This window comes from Caretta caretta, chromosome 1 (genome assembly GCF_965140235.1).
Source record: "Caretta caretta isolate rCarCar2 chromosome 1, rCarCar1.hap1, whole genome shotgun sequence".
Taxonomy (NCBI): Eukaryota; Metazoa; Chordata; order Testudines; family Cheloniidae; genus Caretta; species Caretta caretta.
Window position 1 is genome coordinate 158,848,204 of NC_134206.1, and position 13,432 is coordinate 158,861,635.

At 43.8% G+C, this 13,432-nt stretch overlaps 1 protein-coding gene across 3 annotated transcripts in view; it reads right to left on the reverse strand.

Annotated features, from left to right (window-relative positions):
- The window catches only part of PDE9A (phosphodiesterase 9A), a 90,915-nt gene that overhangs the window by 39,521 nt on the left and 37,962 nt on the right, over positions 1–13,432 (reverse strand). For all 3 annotated transcript variants that reach the window (XM_048865477.2, XM_048865468.2, XM_048865485.2), the window contains 2 exons: positions 11,564–11,618; positions 10,632–10,702 (listed from right to left, as the gene is read on the reverse strand). In XM_048865477.2, coding sequence (XP_048721434.1) covers positions 10,632–10,702; positions 11,564–11,618 — 126 coding nt within the window. The remainder of the gene's footprint in view (positions 1–10,631; positions 10,703–11,563; positions 11,619–13,432) is intronic.

Genomic DNA, 13,432 nt, shown 5'->3' on the forward strand with positions numbered 1-13,432 from the left:
AAGTATTGGAATATTCACCAGCTTTGGGGTTTGTCTGCCCCATTCTTTGCAGTTCACCCTAATTGAGTGACCTCAGGTGGCTCCCCTGGGACTCCGGTCACAATTGCGCTTCAGCTTTCCTCAAACCTGCTCACCATCAACACGGGAAAAGAAAACTAATATAATTATTTTTTAAAAGGGTGTTTTTAAAATTAAAAAAAATTAAGTGTTCTTCTCCTTCCTTACATAGCTTTTGGGCAGGCCGGAAACGGTCATGAAATTAATTTGTGGTCATGAAATTAATGTTGTTAGCATTGTACAATCACATGTAACAGCAGTTTAAATTGAGAGGCAGGGCCAGATTCTGCCCTCACTTTACATTTGTGAAATATTTTGTGGTCATTAAATGTAATGCCATCAACGATGCACCAATGAAAGATAGATAGATAAAGTGGTTTGAGCTCACTCATGGCCTTAGATGTCATTCCTTTAGGTGTCCTTTTCAGATAATGAATTTCAGCTATGGTTGCTGACCTATCTAATAACTACTGTGACGTGATAGATCTTTGAGCCGGGGAGGAGGACATTGACAAAAGGGTCATTTTTCTTCCTCCTGGCACAATGTGGTTGTGTATTTTGTTCAGGTGCAACCTGAGTCATGCTCCTTTGGGATTCACAGTTGCACCCTTGTTACACCCCTCGTTTAAGGCCATTTATTCTACTGCAGGATGCTTTGCTGTCTTAACTACGCGTTTATCTACATGGGGAAATTTTACAGGTATCGTTTTAGAGATATTACTCCCCACTTTTATTTCAGCATAAAAATGGCTTTTTTGGGCGGGAGGGGGTTTAGCTGTAAACCCTTCCCAAGCAATGTAAGAAAAGGAAAAGTCACTCTTATACCAGAATAAGAATGTCCCAGTGAGGGTTGCCCAAGTATAAATACATTGGATTATACTGAGAAAATTTTCCTGTGTAGACAAGGCCTTACATACTTCAGTCAGTTACACCCTGTAGGTGTCCACTTGGCACCCATTTATACTTTTCACATCCCATGTATGCCAGCACCTGGTCTCCATTGCAGAAGTCAAGAGCAAAGGAAGCAGCTGAAAAAAGCGTTATTTGCTTTACACTACTTATATATGATAAACTGCCTTGTTTATGCACACAGATCAAGGCCCTTTACATTAATTTGCAGCAACAAATACATTTTTAAAAGACCCTGTAGTTTAAAAAGGCAAATCCTGAATTCTGCACTGGATCATAACTCTTATTGAACTCAGTGGGAGTTTGCCTAAGTAAGGAGTTCAGGATCCAGCTCATTGCACTTATACATTTAAAACACGAAGACCTGGAATTATTTCAAAATGTTGCATACTTGGCACAGTTGCAAGATCTTGAGGTCAAATTCTGAGCAGATGTGTGCACTCGTAGACAGGAAAAAAGGAGCACCTCTTCACCAGCACTGGCTATTGGAGATGCGATCTGATCCATTCAGGCAGAAATAGCCCTGGATAGCCACATCTGTTGTTATTTCTATCAGTAGTGAAACCCAGTTTAAGGAGGAGCCTTGTTTGGGGAAAATTTGTCAGCTCTGTGAATGCTGGCTTCCCAAATCCAACTACCAAGTCCCATGTACTGCAGATACATAATTTATTTCACCATGTAGCTGAAATAAGACAGTTTGCAACTGTGACCCTAAAAGCATCCCAGTGCCAGAGGGAAAGGGACTTGCTGGTATCAGGTAATGAGTTTCAGCTGACCCAACCAATTCAGTGTGCCCTAACTCACTATGGTTATAATCTGTATCTAAAAGGTATCATGCAATACGTGACTGGAAAACTAATAACTCACTGATCGTTAATATTCTGTCAAGGTGTATGCAAAGGGTGCGGACAAAAACTCATGAGTATGTGCTAGAATTATATTCTTGACATGTGTTTGGTGTGTGTTGGCATCCTTTCGTCTGCGAGAGATGGTGGGAATTGTAGCCTACATTGTAGACGGTTTGCAATGTCTCATGTGTCTGAATAGTCCAATCCGAGATTTGCATGATCTTTGGCAGTTATTGAAAATGTATGTATCTTGGTTGGGAGCTGCTTGCTTCCTATGGGCTCTTTTCTCTTCAAGCTGTAGGAGCCAGTTTCTGTCATAGACTTTGATACCCTGATGGAGACAATGGCGCCACTTATTGTGATCACTTACCAAGATTTCCCATTGGTCAATACCAGGTGTTTGGTAAGTAATGCATAAGCACAGTCTGCCTCCGAAAAAGGAATACATATTTGATTCTCTGACCAGACAGGTCTTCAAGCAGACAGTGAAAGTCCGTTGTTACATATTAGGTAAACAAGGCTATCGAGCCAAAAAATGGGTGAGGAGATAGGATGGTGTCTATGCCCCAGGAGAGAGAAGCTGGGTCTGGGTTTTACTTTTCAAAGAACACATTGTAAAGGTTTACTTGTCTATAAAGACAGGAGGGCTGAACCTCAAGTGATAAGCAATTGAATCAACTGATTATATAGAATATTACTTTATTATAAAAGTTTATAGAGTAAGGTCTTTTCTGAAAGCTAATGACACTGGTGATTAATATTGTGAAATGTATATATTTACAATATATGAGGAAATGTGGATATTTTATGATATTATGCTTTACAAATCTGTGGCCAAACAGGAAGAAACAGGTACTCCCCTCCGGACAGGAAAGAAGGTAGCTATTTTCCTGTCTCCTATGTAAATTAAGCAAGGTGGAATCAAAACAACTGAAGCCCCATATACATACAGAGGGATGGGAGGCCCACGGGAAGGGAAGAACCAGCATGAAGACATCCTGCCTCTTGAAACAAAATAACTGAACTTTGCAAGATATAAGCAAAGACAGAAGTCATCTTTGGCACTCATCACTAGACAGACAAAAGAAACCAGAGCTCTTGCAAGCTGAGAAAGATGGGTCCTTCAACCAAGATGGCGGGTTTGAAGTCTCTGGAAACTGAATATAGGTTAGAAACCTGCTTAGGCAAAGATGTTTTACCTAGGAAGACAAGGGAAGCCAGCATCTTGTACTTTTGTGGAAGGTCCTGACTGAGGGAAAATCAGCCATGGCTGGGAGAAAAATGTCTGGTGAGAGAAACCATCTTGAACACAGCCTGTACGTTGCTAGATTAAGTTTTAGAACTTCTAGATGAGTTTTCACTTTTATTTGCTTGTAACCCTTTCTAACTTTATTCCTTTTACTTGGCATCACTCAACCTATGTCCTGTTGTTAACAAAGTTGATTTATTTTTAGCTATAAACCAACTCAAAGCTGTGTTTAAATGGAAGAGTGCATTTACCCTAGTTAAATTAATAAGCTGTGATGTGCTTTTGTGTCTTTAGAAGAACACAGAACCCTTAGCATTTCTCTGAACTGTCCAGGAAAGGATGGATATTGCAGAGCACACAGTTTTGTGGAAACAAGGCTGGAGGAAGCTAGAGTGGGGCTGTAGACAGGGTGCTGGGGTCAGAGCTGCTGAACCAGGGCTGTCTAGCACACAAACACTTCAGGGAGTGACCTGCATGCTTGTAGGCTGCTTTTGAGCATTCCAGGCTAGAAGCTACAGCAGCAAAGCACTGTAAGGAACCCAGTGTGGCAGGGCCAGTGGTGACATAACCCCGCACTGGTCTGGATTGAACCCTGAACCATGGGACAGCAACCTTTCTTTATCTCCTCCCATTCCAGCTGGCCTGCCTGTGCTAAAAGGCTGTGCATGCAGAGTGCATCTGTAACTGGGGTTTAGCAGGTGCATCTAGCAGGTGCATCAGGCAGGAATGTCTGTGAGGGGAGGGCTCCTGCCTCATACTGTGAATGAGGGGCGATCAACAGGTTATCTCAAGTGCTTATATACAAATGCACAAAGCCTTGGAAACAAGCAGGGAGAACTGGAGGTCCTGGTGATGTCAAGGAACTATGACGTGATTGGAATAACAGAGACTTGGTGGGATAACTCACATGACTGGAGTACTGTCATGGATGGTTATAAACTGTTCAGGAAGGACAGGCAGGGCAGAAAAGGTGGGGGAGTAGCACTGTATGTAAGGGAGCAGTATGACTGCTCAGAGCTCCGGTACGAAACTGCAGAAAAACCTGAGTGTCTCTGGATTAAGTTTAGAAGTGTGTGCAACAAGAGTGATGTAGTGGTGGGAGTCTGCTATAGACCACCAGACCAGGGGGATGAGGTAGATGAGGCTTTCTTCCGGCAGCTCACGGAAGCTACTGGATCGCATGCCCTGATTCTCATGGGTGACTTTAATTTTCCTGATATCTGCTGGGAGAGCAATACAGCGGTGCATAGACAATCCAGGAAGTTTTTGGAAAGCGTAGGGGACAATTTCCTGGCGCAAGTGCTCGAGGAGCCAACTAGGGGGGGCGCTTTTCTTGACCTGCTGCTCACAAACCGGGTAAAATTAGTGGGGGAAGCAAAAGTGGATGGGAATCTGGGGGGCAGTGACCATGAGTTGGTTGAGTTCAGGATCCTGACACAGGGAAGAAAGGTAAGCAGCACGATACGGACCCTGGACTTCAGGAAAGCAGACTTCGACTCCCTCAGGGAACGGATGGCCAGGATCCCCTGGGGGACTAACTTGAAGGGGAAAGGAGTCCAGGAGAGCTGGCTGTATTTCAAGGAATCCCTGTTGAGGTTACAGGGACAAACCATCCCGATGAGTCGAAAGAATAGTAAATATGGCAGGCGACCAGCTTGGCTTAATGGTGAAATCTTAGCGGATCTTAAACATAAAAAAGAAGCTTACAAGAAGTGGAAGGTTGGACATATGACCAGGGAAGAGTATAAAAATATTGCTAGGGCATGTAGGAATGTTATCAGGAGGGCCAAATCGCACCTGGAGCTGCAGCTAGCCAGAGATGTCAAGAGTAACAAGAAGGGTTTCTTCAGGTATGTTGGCAACAAGAAGAAAGCCAAGGAATGTGTGGGCCCCTTACTGAATGAGGGAGGCAAACTAGTGACAGAGGATGTGGAAAAAGCTAATGTACTCAATGCTTTTTTTGCCTCTGTTTTCACTAACAAGGTCAGCTCCCAGACTGCTACGCTGGGCATCACAAAATGGGGAAGAGATGGCCAGCCCTCTGTGGAGATAGAGGTGGTTAGGGACTTTTTAGAAAAGCTGGACGTGCACAAGTCCATGGGGCCGGACGAGTTGCATCCGAGAGTGCTGAAGGAACTGGCGGCTGTGATTGCAGAGCCATTGGCCATTATCTTTGAAAACTCGTGGCGAACCGGGGAAGTCCCGGATGACTGGAAAAAGGCTAATGTAGTGCCAATCTTTAAAAAAGGGAAGAAGGAGGATCCTGGGAACTACAGGCCAGTCAGCCTCACTTCAGTCCCTGGAAAAATCATGGAGCAGGTCCTCAAAGAATCAATCCTGAAGCACTTGCATGAGAGGAAAGTGATCAGGAACAGCCAGCATGGATTCACCAAGGGAAGGTCATGCCTGACTAATCTAATCGCCTTCTATGATGAGATTACTGGTTCTGTGGATGAAGGGAAAGCAGTGGATGTATTGTTTCTTGACTTTAGCAAAGCTTTTGACACGGTCTCCCACAGTATTCTTGTCAGCAAGTTAAGGAAGTATGGGCTGGATGAATGCACTACAAGGTGGGTAGAAAGCTGGCTAGATTGTCGGGCTCAACGGGTAGTGATCAATGGCTCCATGTCTAGTTGGCAGCCGGTATCAAGTGGTGTGCCCCAAGGGTCGGTCCTGGGGCCGGTTTTGTTCAATATCTTCATAAATGATCTGGAGGATGGTGTGGATTGCACTCTCAGCAAATTTGCGGATGATACTAAACTGGGAGGAGTGGTAGATACGCTGGAGGGGAGGGATAGGATACAGAAGGACCTAGACAAATTGGAGGATTGGGCCAAAAGAAATCTGATGAGGTTCAATAAGGATAAGTGCAGGGTCCTGCACTTAGGACGGAAGAACCCAATGCACAGCTACAGACTAGGGACCGAATGGCTAGGCAGCAGTTCTGCGGAAAAGGACCTAGGGGTGACAGTGGACGAGAAGCTGGATATGAGTCAGCAGTGTGCCCTTGTTGCCAAGAAGGCCAATGGCATTTTGGGATGTATAAGTAGGGGCATAGCGAGCAGATCGAGGGACGTGATCGTTCCCCTCTATTCGACATTGGTGAGGCCTCATCTGGAGTACTGTGTCCAGTTTTGGGCCCCACACTTCAAGAAGGATGTGGATAAATTGGAGAGAGTCCAGCGAAGGGCAACAAAAATGATTAGGGGACTGGAACACATGAGTTATGAGGAGAGGCTGAGGGAGCTGGGATTGTTTAGCCTGCAGAAGAGAAGAATGAGGGGGGATTTGATAGCTGTTTTCAACTACCTGAAAGGGGGTTCCAAAGAGGATGGCTCTAGACTGTTCTCAATGGTATCAGATGACAGAACGAGGAGTAATGGTCTCAAGTTACAGTGGGGGAGGTTTAGATTGGATATTAGGAAAAACTTTTTCACTATGAGGGTGGTGAAACACTGGAATGCGTTACCTAGGGAGGTGGTAGAATCTCCTTCCTTAGAGGTTTTTAAGGTCAGGCTTGACAAAGCCCTGGCTGGGATGATTTAACTGGGAATTGGACCTGCTTTGAGCAGGGGGTTGGACTAGATGACCTTCTGGGGTCCCTTCCAACCCTTATATTCTATGATTCTATGATTCTATGATCTGCAGCTAGGGTTTAGTAAGCCACCAGGGAGAGAGCCAGTGGAAGAAGGAAGCATTTGGCTGGCTGGCATAGTTTGACAGAGCACTCTCTCTGGTGCCTGCTCTGTATACCCGTTTGACGGGGAGCCCCACAGAAGTGTTGGCCTCACCTGCTCTGGTCCATGGATTCTGGCAAGCTGCTCGTACTAGCCTAGAGTGAAGAGGCATTGCTGCAGCTGCGGTGCGGCAGAAGGTTCTCTCAATTTCTGTCTTAAATGTGCCTATGCCCATGGAGCATATAAATGAGAACTTGACCATGTCGAAACTGTGCTGTATGACAGTGCTTTATGTGTCCTGTTGCCCTCTCTTCCATAGGTCTATTTTATGCACTACACAGGCTGAAAAAATAAAAATCAGATTGTATATAGAAAAATGCTGCTTTGAACTTTACTTTCGTGCTGCAGAGTAACTAAGAACAATCATTTTACTGTTAAAACAATAAGGAAGAATAGAAACAATAATAGAGCCTTGCAGTGTTTTAATCTGCAACCAGGAAACAGGGGACGAAAGGCGTGGGTGTTCTGTGTTTACAATTCCAGTTTCGGCCAAGGTAATTTAAAGCCTCTGCCTCTTTAATAAAGAGCACAGGTAGCCTTTGTTGCCTAAACTATGTGAAGTCACACGAAATAGATGTAGTCTATTTTATATGTGCAGTATATTTATTGGTGTGGACAGTATAGTATTTTACATTTTACTTACATTACATATTCAGAATCAGTGTGTGTGCTGCAGCTAGAATAGAAACCACAGCAGGTGAAAACCTGCATTGATCTGAATGGGGCTTTTCCCTTTGACTTCAGTGAGATCCAGATTTCATCCAGTGTGAGAGTACAGAAAGGGAAAAAGAAAGTGAGATATTTTCACATATATTGGAAATACCTTAAAAACCTAATGCTAATAATGGGAAGTTTAAAGTATTCAATGAGAAGAAGGTATTCAATGGTATTCTCTTTAATATATGGTAAATGTATTAATGAAAGAAGTTGACTGTAAGGGAAGGGAGTGTAAATGACTAACAAGGGTTCTGATTTGTACAGATATCCAGCATAACCACATAAAATGGAAGAAGCTAGCTACATTATCATCGTTTAATTAATTTTTAAAAAGCACTAAAAAATTCAAGGAATGAGACTATATTTTACAGGACTACACTTTATTGAGTGTAGGCACTTATCCTTTGGAGTTGTACTTCACATAAAAGTGAAAACAGCACTATAAATATATATATCACATCCACACACCCAACGTATTTTAAAAGTACAGTATTAAGGTTGAACAGTCAAGCATTAAAAGATCGGAAATTCCAGAATTAATTCTGCTCCCTTGTGTGCATGCGTTATCATACAGTCTTCAATTACACGATCACATACTGTTTTTTCCACAGGCGCTCTTCCTCATTTAGTGCACAGGATGGGCAGTGCTCATTTAATGAGCAGCTATTTGATATTTTGTTTTCTTTTCATTGTTCAATATGTGGCCCCAGGCCTGATTTACTGCACACTATTCAAACCCTGCTCTGAATATACAATTATTAATTTCCTCATTGGTTTTCACGCTAATCACTAGGTTATCTGAGTGCTTAACAAACATTACTTTATCTTCCCAATCCCTATTATCTCCATTTTACAGATGGAGAATGGAAGCACAGCAAGATTAGGGTAAAAATTTTAATTACGGTCCACTAAGTTTCGGTGCCCAATTTGAGATGCCTAGGACCTCATTTTTCAGAGTGCTTAGCATTCTATACCACTTTATATGTTCACCTTCCACCTCCCACTGACTGCCGTTGCAGCTCTGAATTCTCAGCATTTCTGTAAACCAGATGCCAAGGTCTCAAATCAGGAATCCAGAAAAGGACGGACATACTATTGGTGACCACCTTTGAAAAGTGTGGTTTAAGTGACTTGCTCAGCATCTCATAGGATCTCTGTGGCAGAGGCAGGGACAGAATCTAATTCTCCAAGCCAGCATTCAACTACTGTAACCATGAAACTATCCTTCCTCTTCCTGCAGTCCCGTGCCTTATTCACTGCACACCTTCCAACTTCTATAGCAAATAAAGCAGAAGTCCCTCGGACAACATTTTCTTTTACTACACAGCCCTGATTCCTCTCCAGAGCAGCTCTATCCTGTGTACTAAATGAGGCAGAGGTCCTGAAGAAAAAAAATTAAATGTGATCATGTAATTAAGGACTGTATCATAATGCATGCATACACACAAGGGGGCTGAATTAAGGTAGCACAAGCCACCTTAATTCTGGCATTTCCTAACTTTTGAGTGCTTGACTTTGCAACCTTATATTGTTCTGTTAACACAGTATTGTATGTGTATAATTTCCTAGGTTTTTTAAAAAGCCAACCGAAAAAACAGAAATTCCATCATGTGGCAACTTATTGTCACCAGCATGGGTCATTAGCAGGATTGGAACCTTTAGATCCACCTCACAGAACTCTGCCACTTGAGTTGATAGAGTAACCGACAGTAGTAGGTTGTCATGTGGTCATCTTCCATGTGGACCAGCAGAAGAGGGGGACGGGACAGGACACTTTGACAATGGGTTTCACAGATATTTGCTGACAGCAGAGGAAAGGTGAGACTCAGGAATCCTTCGTTCCATGTCAGGCTCTGGATGGGAGTGTATTGTAGTGTCTGTCCCCCATAAACATGACCCCTTCAACCCCATCCCCTCCAACATGTCCCTGTCCCAGCCCTCTCTTCCCCATCCCTTGTTCCTCATTCCCATCCCAGCCTCCACTCCTTCAGCTTCTCCTCCCAGGCCCAGTCTCCTTACCTAGCGACTCCAAGTCTCAACTCTTTGGACTCTCTGTACCAGTCTCTCCCCCAATCCCAGGGCCCCTCCCAGTTCTCCTCCATACCCTAGCTCTTTGTCAGATCTGTCTCCCCTCCTCCCACATCTCCTTACCCTGGTTCTCAGTTCCAGTCTCCTTGTCCATCCAGTCCCAGTCCCCCCCACCTTCTCTTCCATTCTCAGCAGCCCCTAAATCTATTGGCTCCCAGTCCCCTCCTGTTTCCCTCCCTAGCTTTCAGTCCCCCCCGCCCTCAACTTCCAGTCTCCGTTTCCCTCTTCCCCCTGCCAGTCTCCAGTCCCAGTCTTCCCACAGGCTCCTTGTCACCATCTGCTCCCTCTGCCTCCCCTGCAGGTGAGGCTCTTGTTCCCTCTGCATTCAAATTAGGCAGCTTCTTCCTACACGCTACCTTGTCATCAGCAGCAGAAGGGCGTGGAGAGACAGGCTGTCTGCCCTCAGTTTCAATGTCTGGCCCTGCTCTGGCCCATGGCAGCTCAGAACTACAATTGTGCAGAAAATCCTGCTAATCACTGGACTGGAGTGTGCTCAGTACAGATGGAATATTTGGGGAATTTAGCAGCTAAAATTGAAGCAGTCTCTACTGAGCATGTGTAAACTGTGATTTTTCAAAGGCTTATTACTTGTCCAAATTTGGGCAAATATTCATAGGGACAGAAAAAGGCACATCCTGACATAAAGACCACCTCCCTTCCCAACTTTCAAGTCCCTTCTCCAAAGCATAGGGGCGCTAGAGCTTGTCAATGAAAAGGTCACCAGAATTGTTTTAACATGGACAAAACACCATATTTTCCCCTAGCTTCTTGGAAATGACTTAACTTTTTTGGCTGAAAATTTCCAGAACAATTCAGCCTCAAGCAAAGACCCAGCATGGAAAATTTCAGCCCAAATGTCTAAAGTCTGGTAAAAGTCATAAGTAACTGAAAACAGAGTGATATAATAAGAAGTGTCAGGAGACTTTAATAATAGGCAATGCTACCAGTCCCTTGTATTATAATTAAACAGATATCGATTTTATGTATAGTAATTCCTAATTGTGTTAAAAAATAAAGGGCACTTACGTTCAACTTTTTTCTCCAGCATTGCCAAGTGATTTGCTACTTCAGTTTTCAGTTCATTGATTTTAAACACCCTGGGAAACAAATTCAGATCTGAAATATACATTTATATCTATATGTACACAAGAAAGAAAAGATTTTCTGCTAGAAACCACACACCAGTTTCAAAGGGTGGACTAAGGAATGACATTTAACGGCAAGTAAAGAACAGCAAAATCTGTGCTGAATGTACAACCTTGAAGAAAGATATGTGCACATTCAAAGGCGATGGAGAGTCCATGAAAATTAAAAGAGAATGTTATAGTTATGGCTCTAAGAAAATGAAGTCATCACCCCATCTTCCAGCAGATACTTGTTATCATGCCCCTTAGGGAAGCAAAACTAAATTGATAGTGCTTCAAGACCAGCATACAGGTATTTGTACACTTTGAAGCTCTTTTTTCTTTCAATCAGATTGGTGGCTTGCAGAGATGTAGCAGAATTGATCCCTCCTACTGAAGCCAGTGAGGATAAAACAAGCATTCGAAAAACATTCAGAATTATTATCTGAGGGAAGAAAAATGTGCACATGAAAATTGATAAACCGATGCTGAGCCTACAAAACTAAACAAAGCAGCACTTTTTTTTGCCGCCAATAAGATGATGGAAGCACAATTAAATCAATTAACCTTTCCTTTCTTCTGGAAATACCGTCCAAATTCCATCTTGGCCTAAGCCTTGTGCATCTCCTCGTTGCAGTCAATGGGAGTTGTATGGGCTGAGTCTGGCAGTAAGGCTGGAATTGTCAAGAGTTCTAAGGTCATGAGGTGCCCAACTCCCTTTGAATTCCAGTGGAAGTTGGGTGCCTCACTTCTTTAGCCCCCTTTGAAAGCCTCAGCCGGGGTCAATAAAAGAAATAGAACTTTGCATTCATAACAACGATGTAAAGTTTTTACCTTGAGAATTGTTCAGCAACCTGGGTCAGTACACTCTGGAACAATTCCTCTTTCTCTAAAAAACAAAACAATGGGAAAACATAGTACACGACACAGAAAGAGAAGACAGTGAAGTCTGACACTGTATGCATTACTTCAACTTTAGGGCCTGGCAAATGCCACCCACCTGCTGCAACAGGTCGGGGAACTTGATGGAGCCATCAGTGAAGGGGGACAGTCCCAGCAGTGAGGTAAGGAGCTACTCACTGAAGGACCTCTCCCTTGGAGTCTCTGGCACTCATTGGCCAGCTGGAGGGGAAAAGGGTGCTGATTGGCTAGCAATCCAGCTCCCAGGATTTAACCTGGAATAGGGAGCCATGTGGAGCCTCTTTGGACTTTATTCCTGCAGCCCCACCCTACCCACACTGAACTAGGAATGGGAACCTGGCCTGACAGAGGCTGCAGACCTAGCTCATCGTCTGATTAGGGGCGTCAGGAAAGATTCTTTTTCCCCCCTGGGCCAAGTAGCAGAGGACCAGAGAGTTTTTTGCCTTCTTCGCAGCACCTTCAAGCCACAGTGGGTTAAGTAGGAATGCGTTTGGTACCTAACGGGGGTACTTTGATTGAGTTGTTGATTTGTCACAATTTGCAGCTGGTTCCAGCACAGTTAAAGGGATAAAACAAACAGTTTCCAACCTAGGATTTTGGTGATGGGCCTTGGGTTTTTGGGACAAAGTGAGATGTTAGGGCCCTCACGGGCAGAGTGCCCATTCTGCTGCACCCTTTGTTCCCCTTGAGAGGGTACATTGTGCTGCCACTCAGAATGAGCAGAGTACCAGGGGGTAGGCTGAGGAGTGCCTACACTGAGTTATGAGTGATGTGGTAGGAGCTCTGGAAGTCTTGCACTGGAACCAACTAAATACCTGGTACAGATGAGCAGGGGTGATTGTAGGTAGGGTCCCTCCGCTGTGTTAAAGTTTAATAAGATTTGTAGCTTTTGGCTTAAAATCCATCCACGTGTCTGTCCTGTTTTCGCAGTGGGTCCGCATCAAAGAAACATATAAAGCAAAGCAGCTATTCTGGTGCCTTGAATGTAACCATTCGTTTGGAATGTAGATATGCCAGTGATGGTACCTTTCCCCTTCCACTGGACTTGCTACTTCCTTGGTTCTACCACAGTCTCATATCCTCTGGCTACAGATTACAGCCAAGGTTTTCAAAAGAGGCTGGTCATTTTGGACGCCCAACTTGAGATATCTGAAAAATATCTGATTTCCAGAAAGAATTCTACTCCTATCCTCTGACAATTAGGCCCCTTTCAGGTGTCTCAGGGTGGACACCCAAAACTGGAGGCACCCAAAATCACTAATAGCTTTTGAAAATCTTGGCCCACTTTCCTCTTTCTGGCTCACACAGGTTGCATTTACACTATAAACACACTGTCTGAAGAACCCAGTAACAACATGTTAATGCCTCAACGTAGCTAAAGCACAGCTTGGGATCACGCTTTAGTCCTATCTTTGGCACTGACTGTAAAAAGCAGAAAAGTTCAGTAACTTCTTAAATCTAGGAAGTGTCATTCCATAACCATGTTGTATTCTAGGGTAGGTAATAGTATCAGAAGTGTCTTCTTTACAAGGGCATAACACACCATTGCTAAATAAGGTGATTTTGCAGAGTCGGAGCTGGCTGGTTGACTGTGGAGTCTGTAGTGCGTTTCAGCCATTGCCTGCAAAAACACACTCCAGATATTGGCCTACTCCCTGTCCTCCATTGTGAGTAACTACAATGTGGAAATAAACTGCATTACAGGAAATATAAAATTTTGACCTTTCTGGAGACCTAGGAAACCACTAGATCCTCTAGTTTGTTTGTTTTTAACTTAAAAAA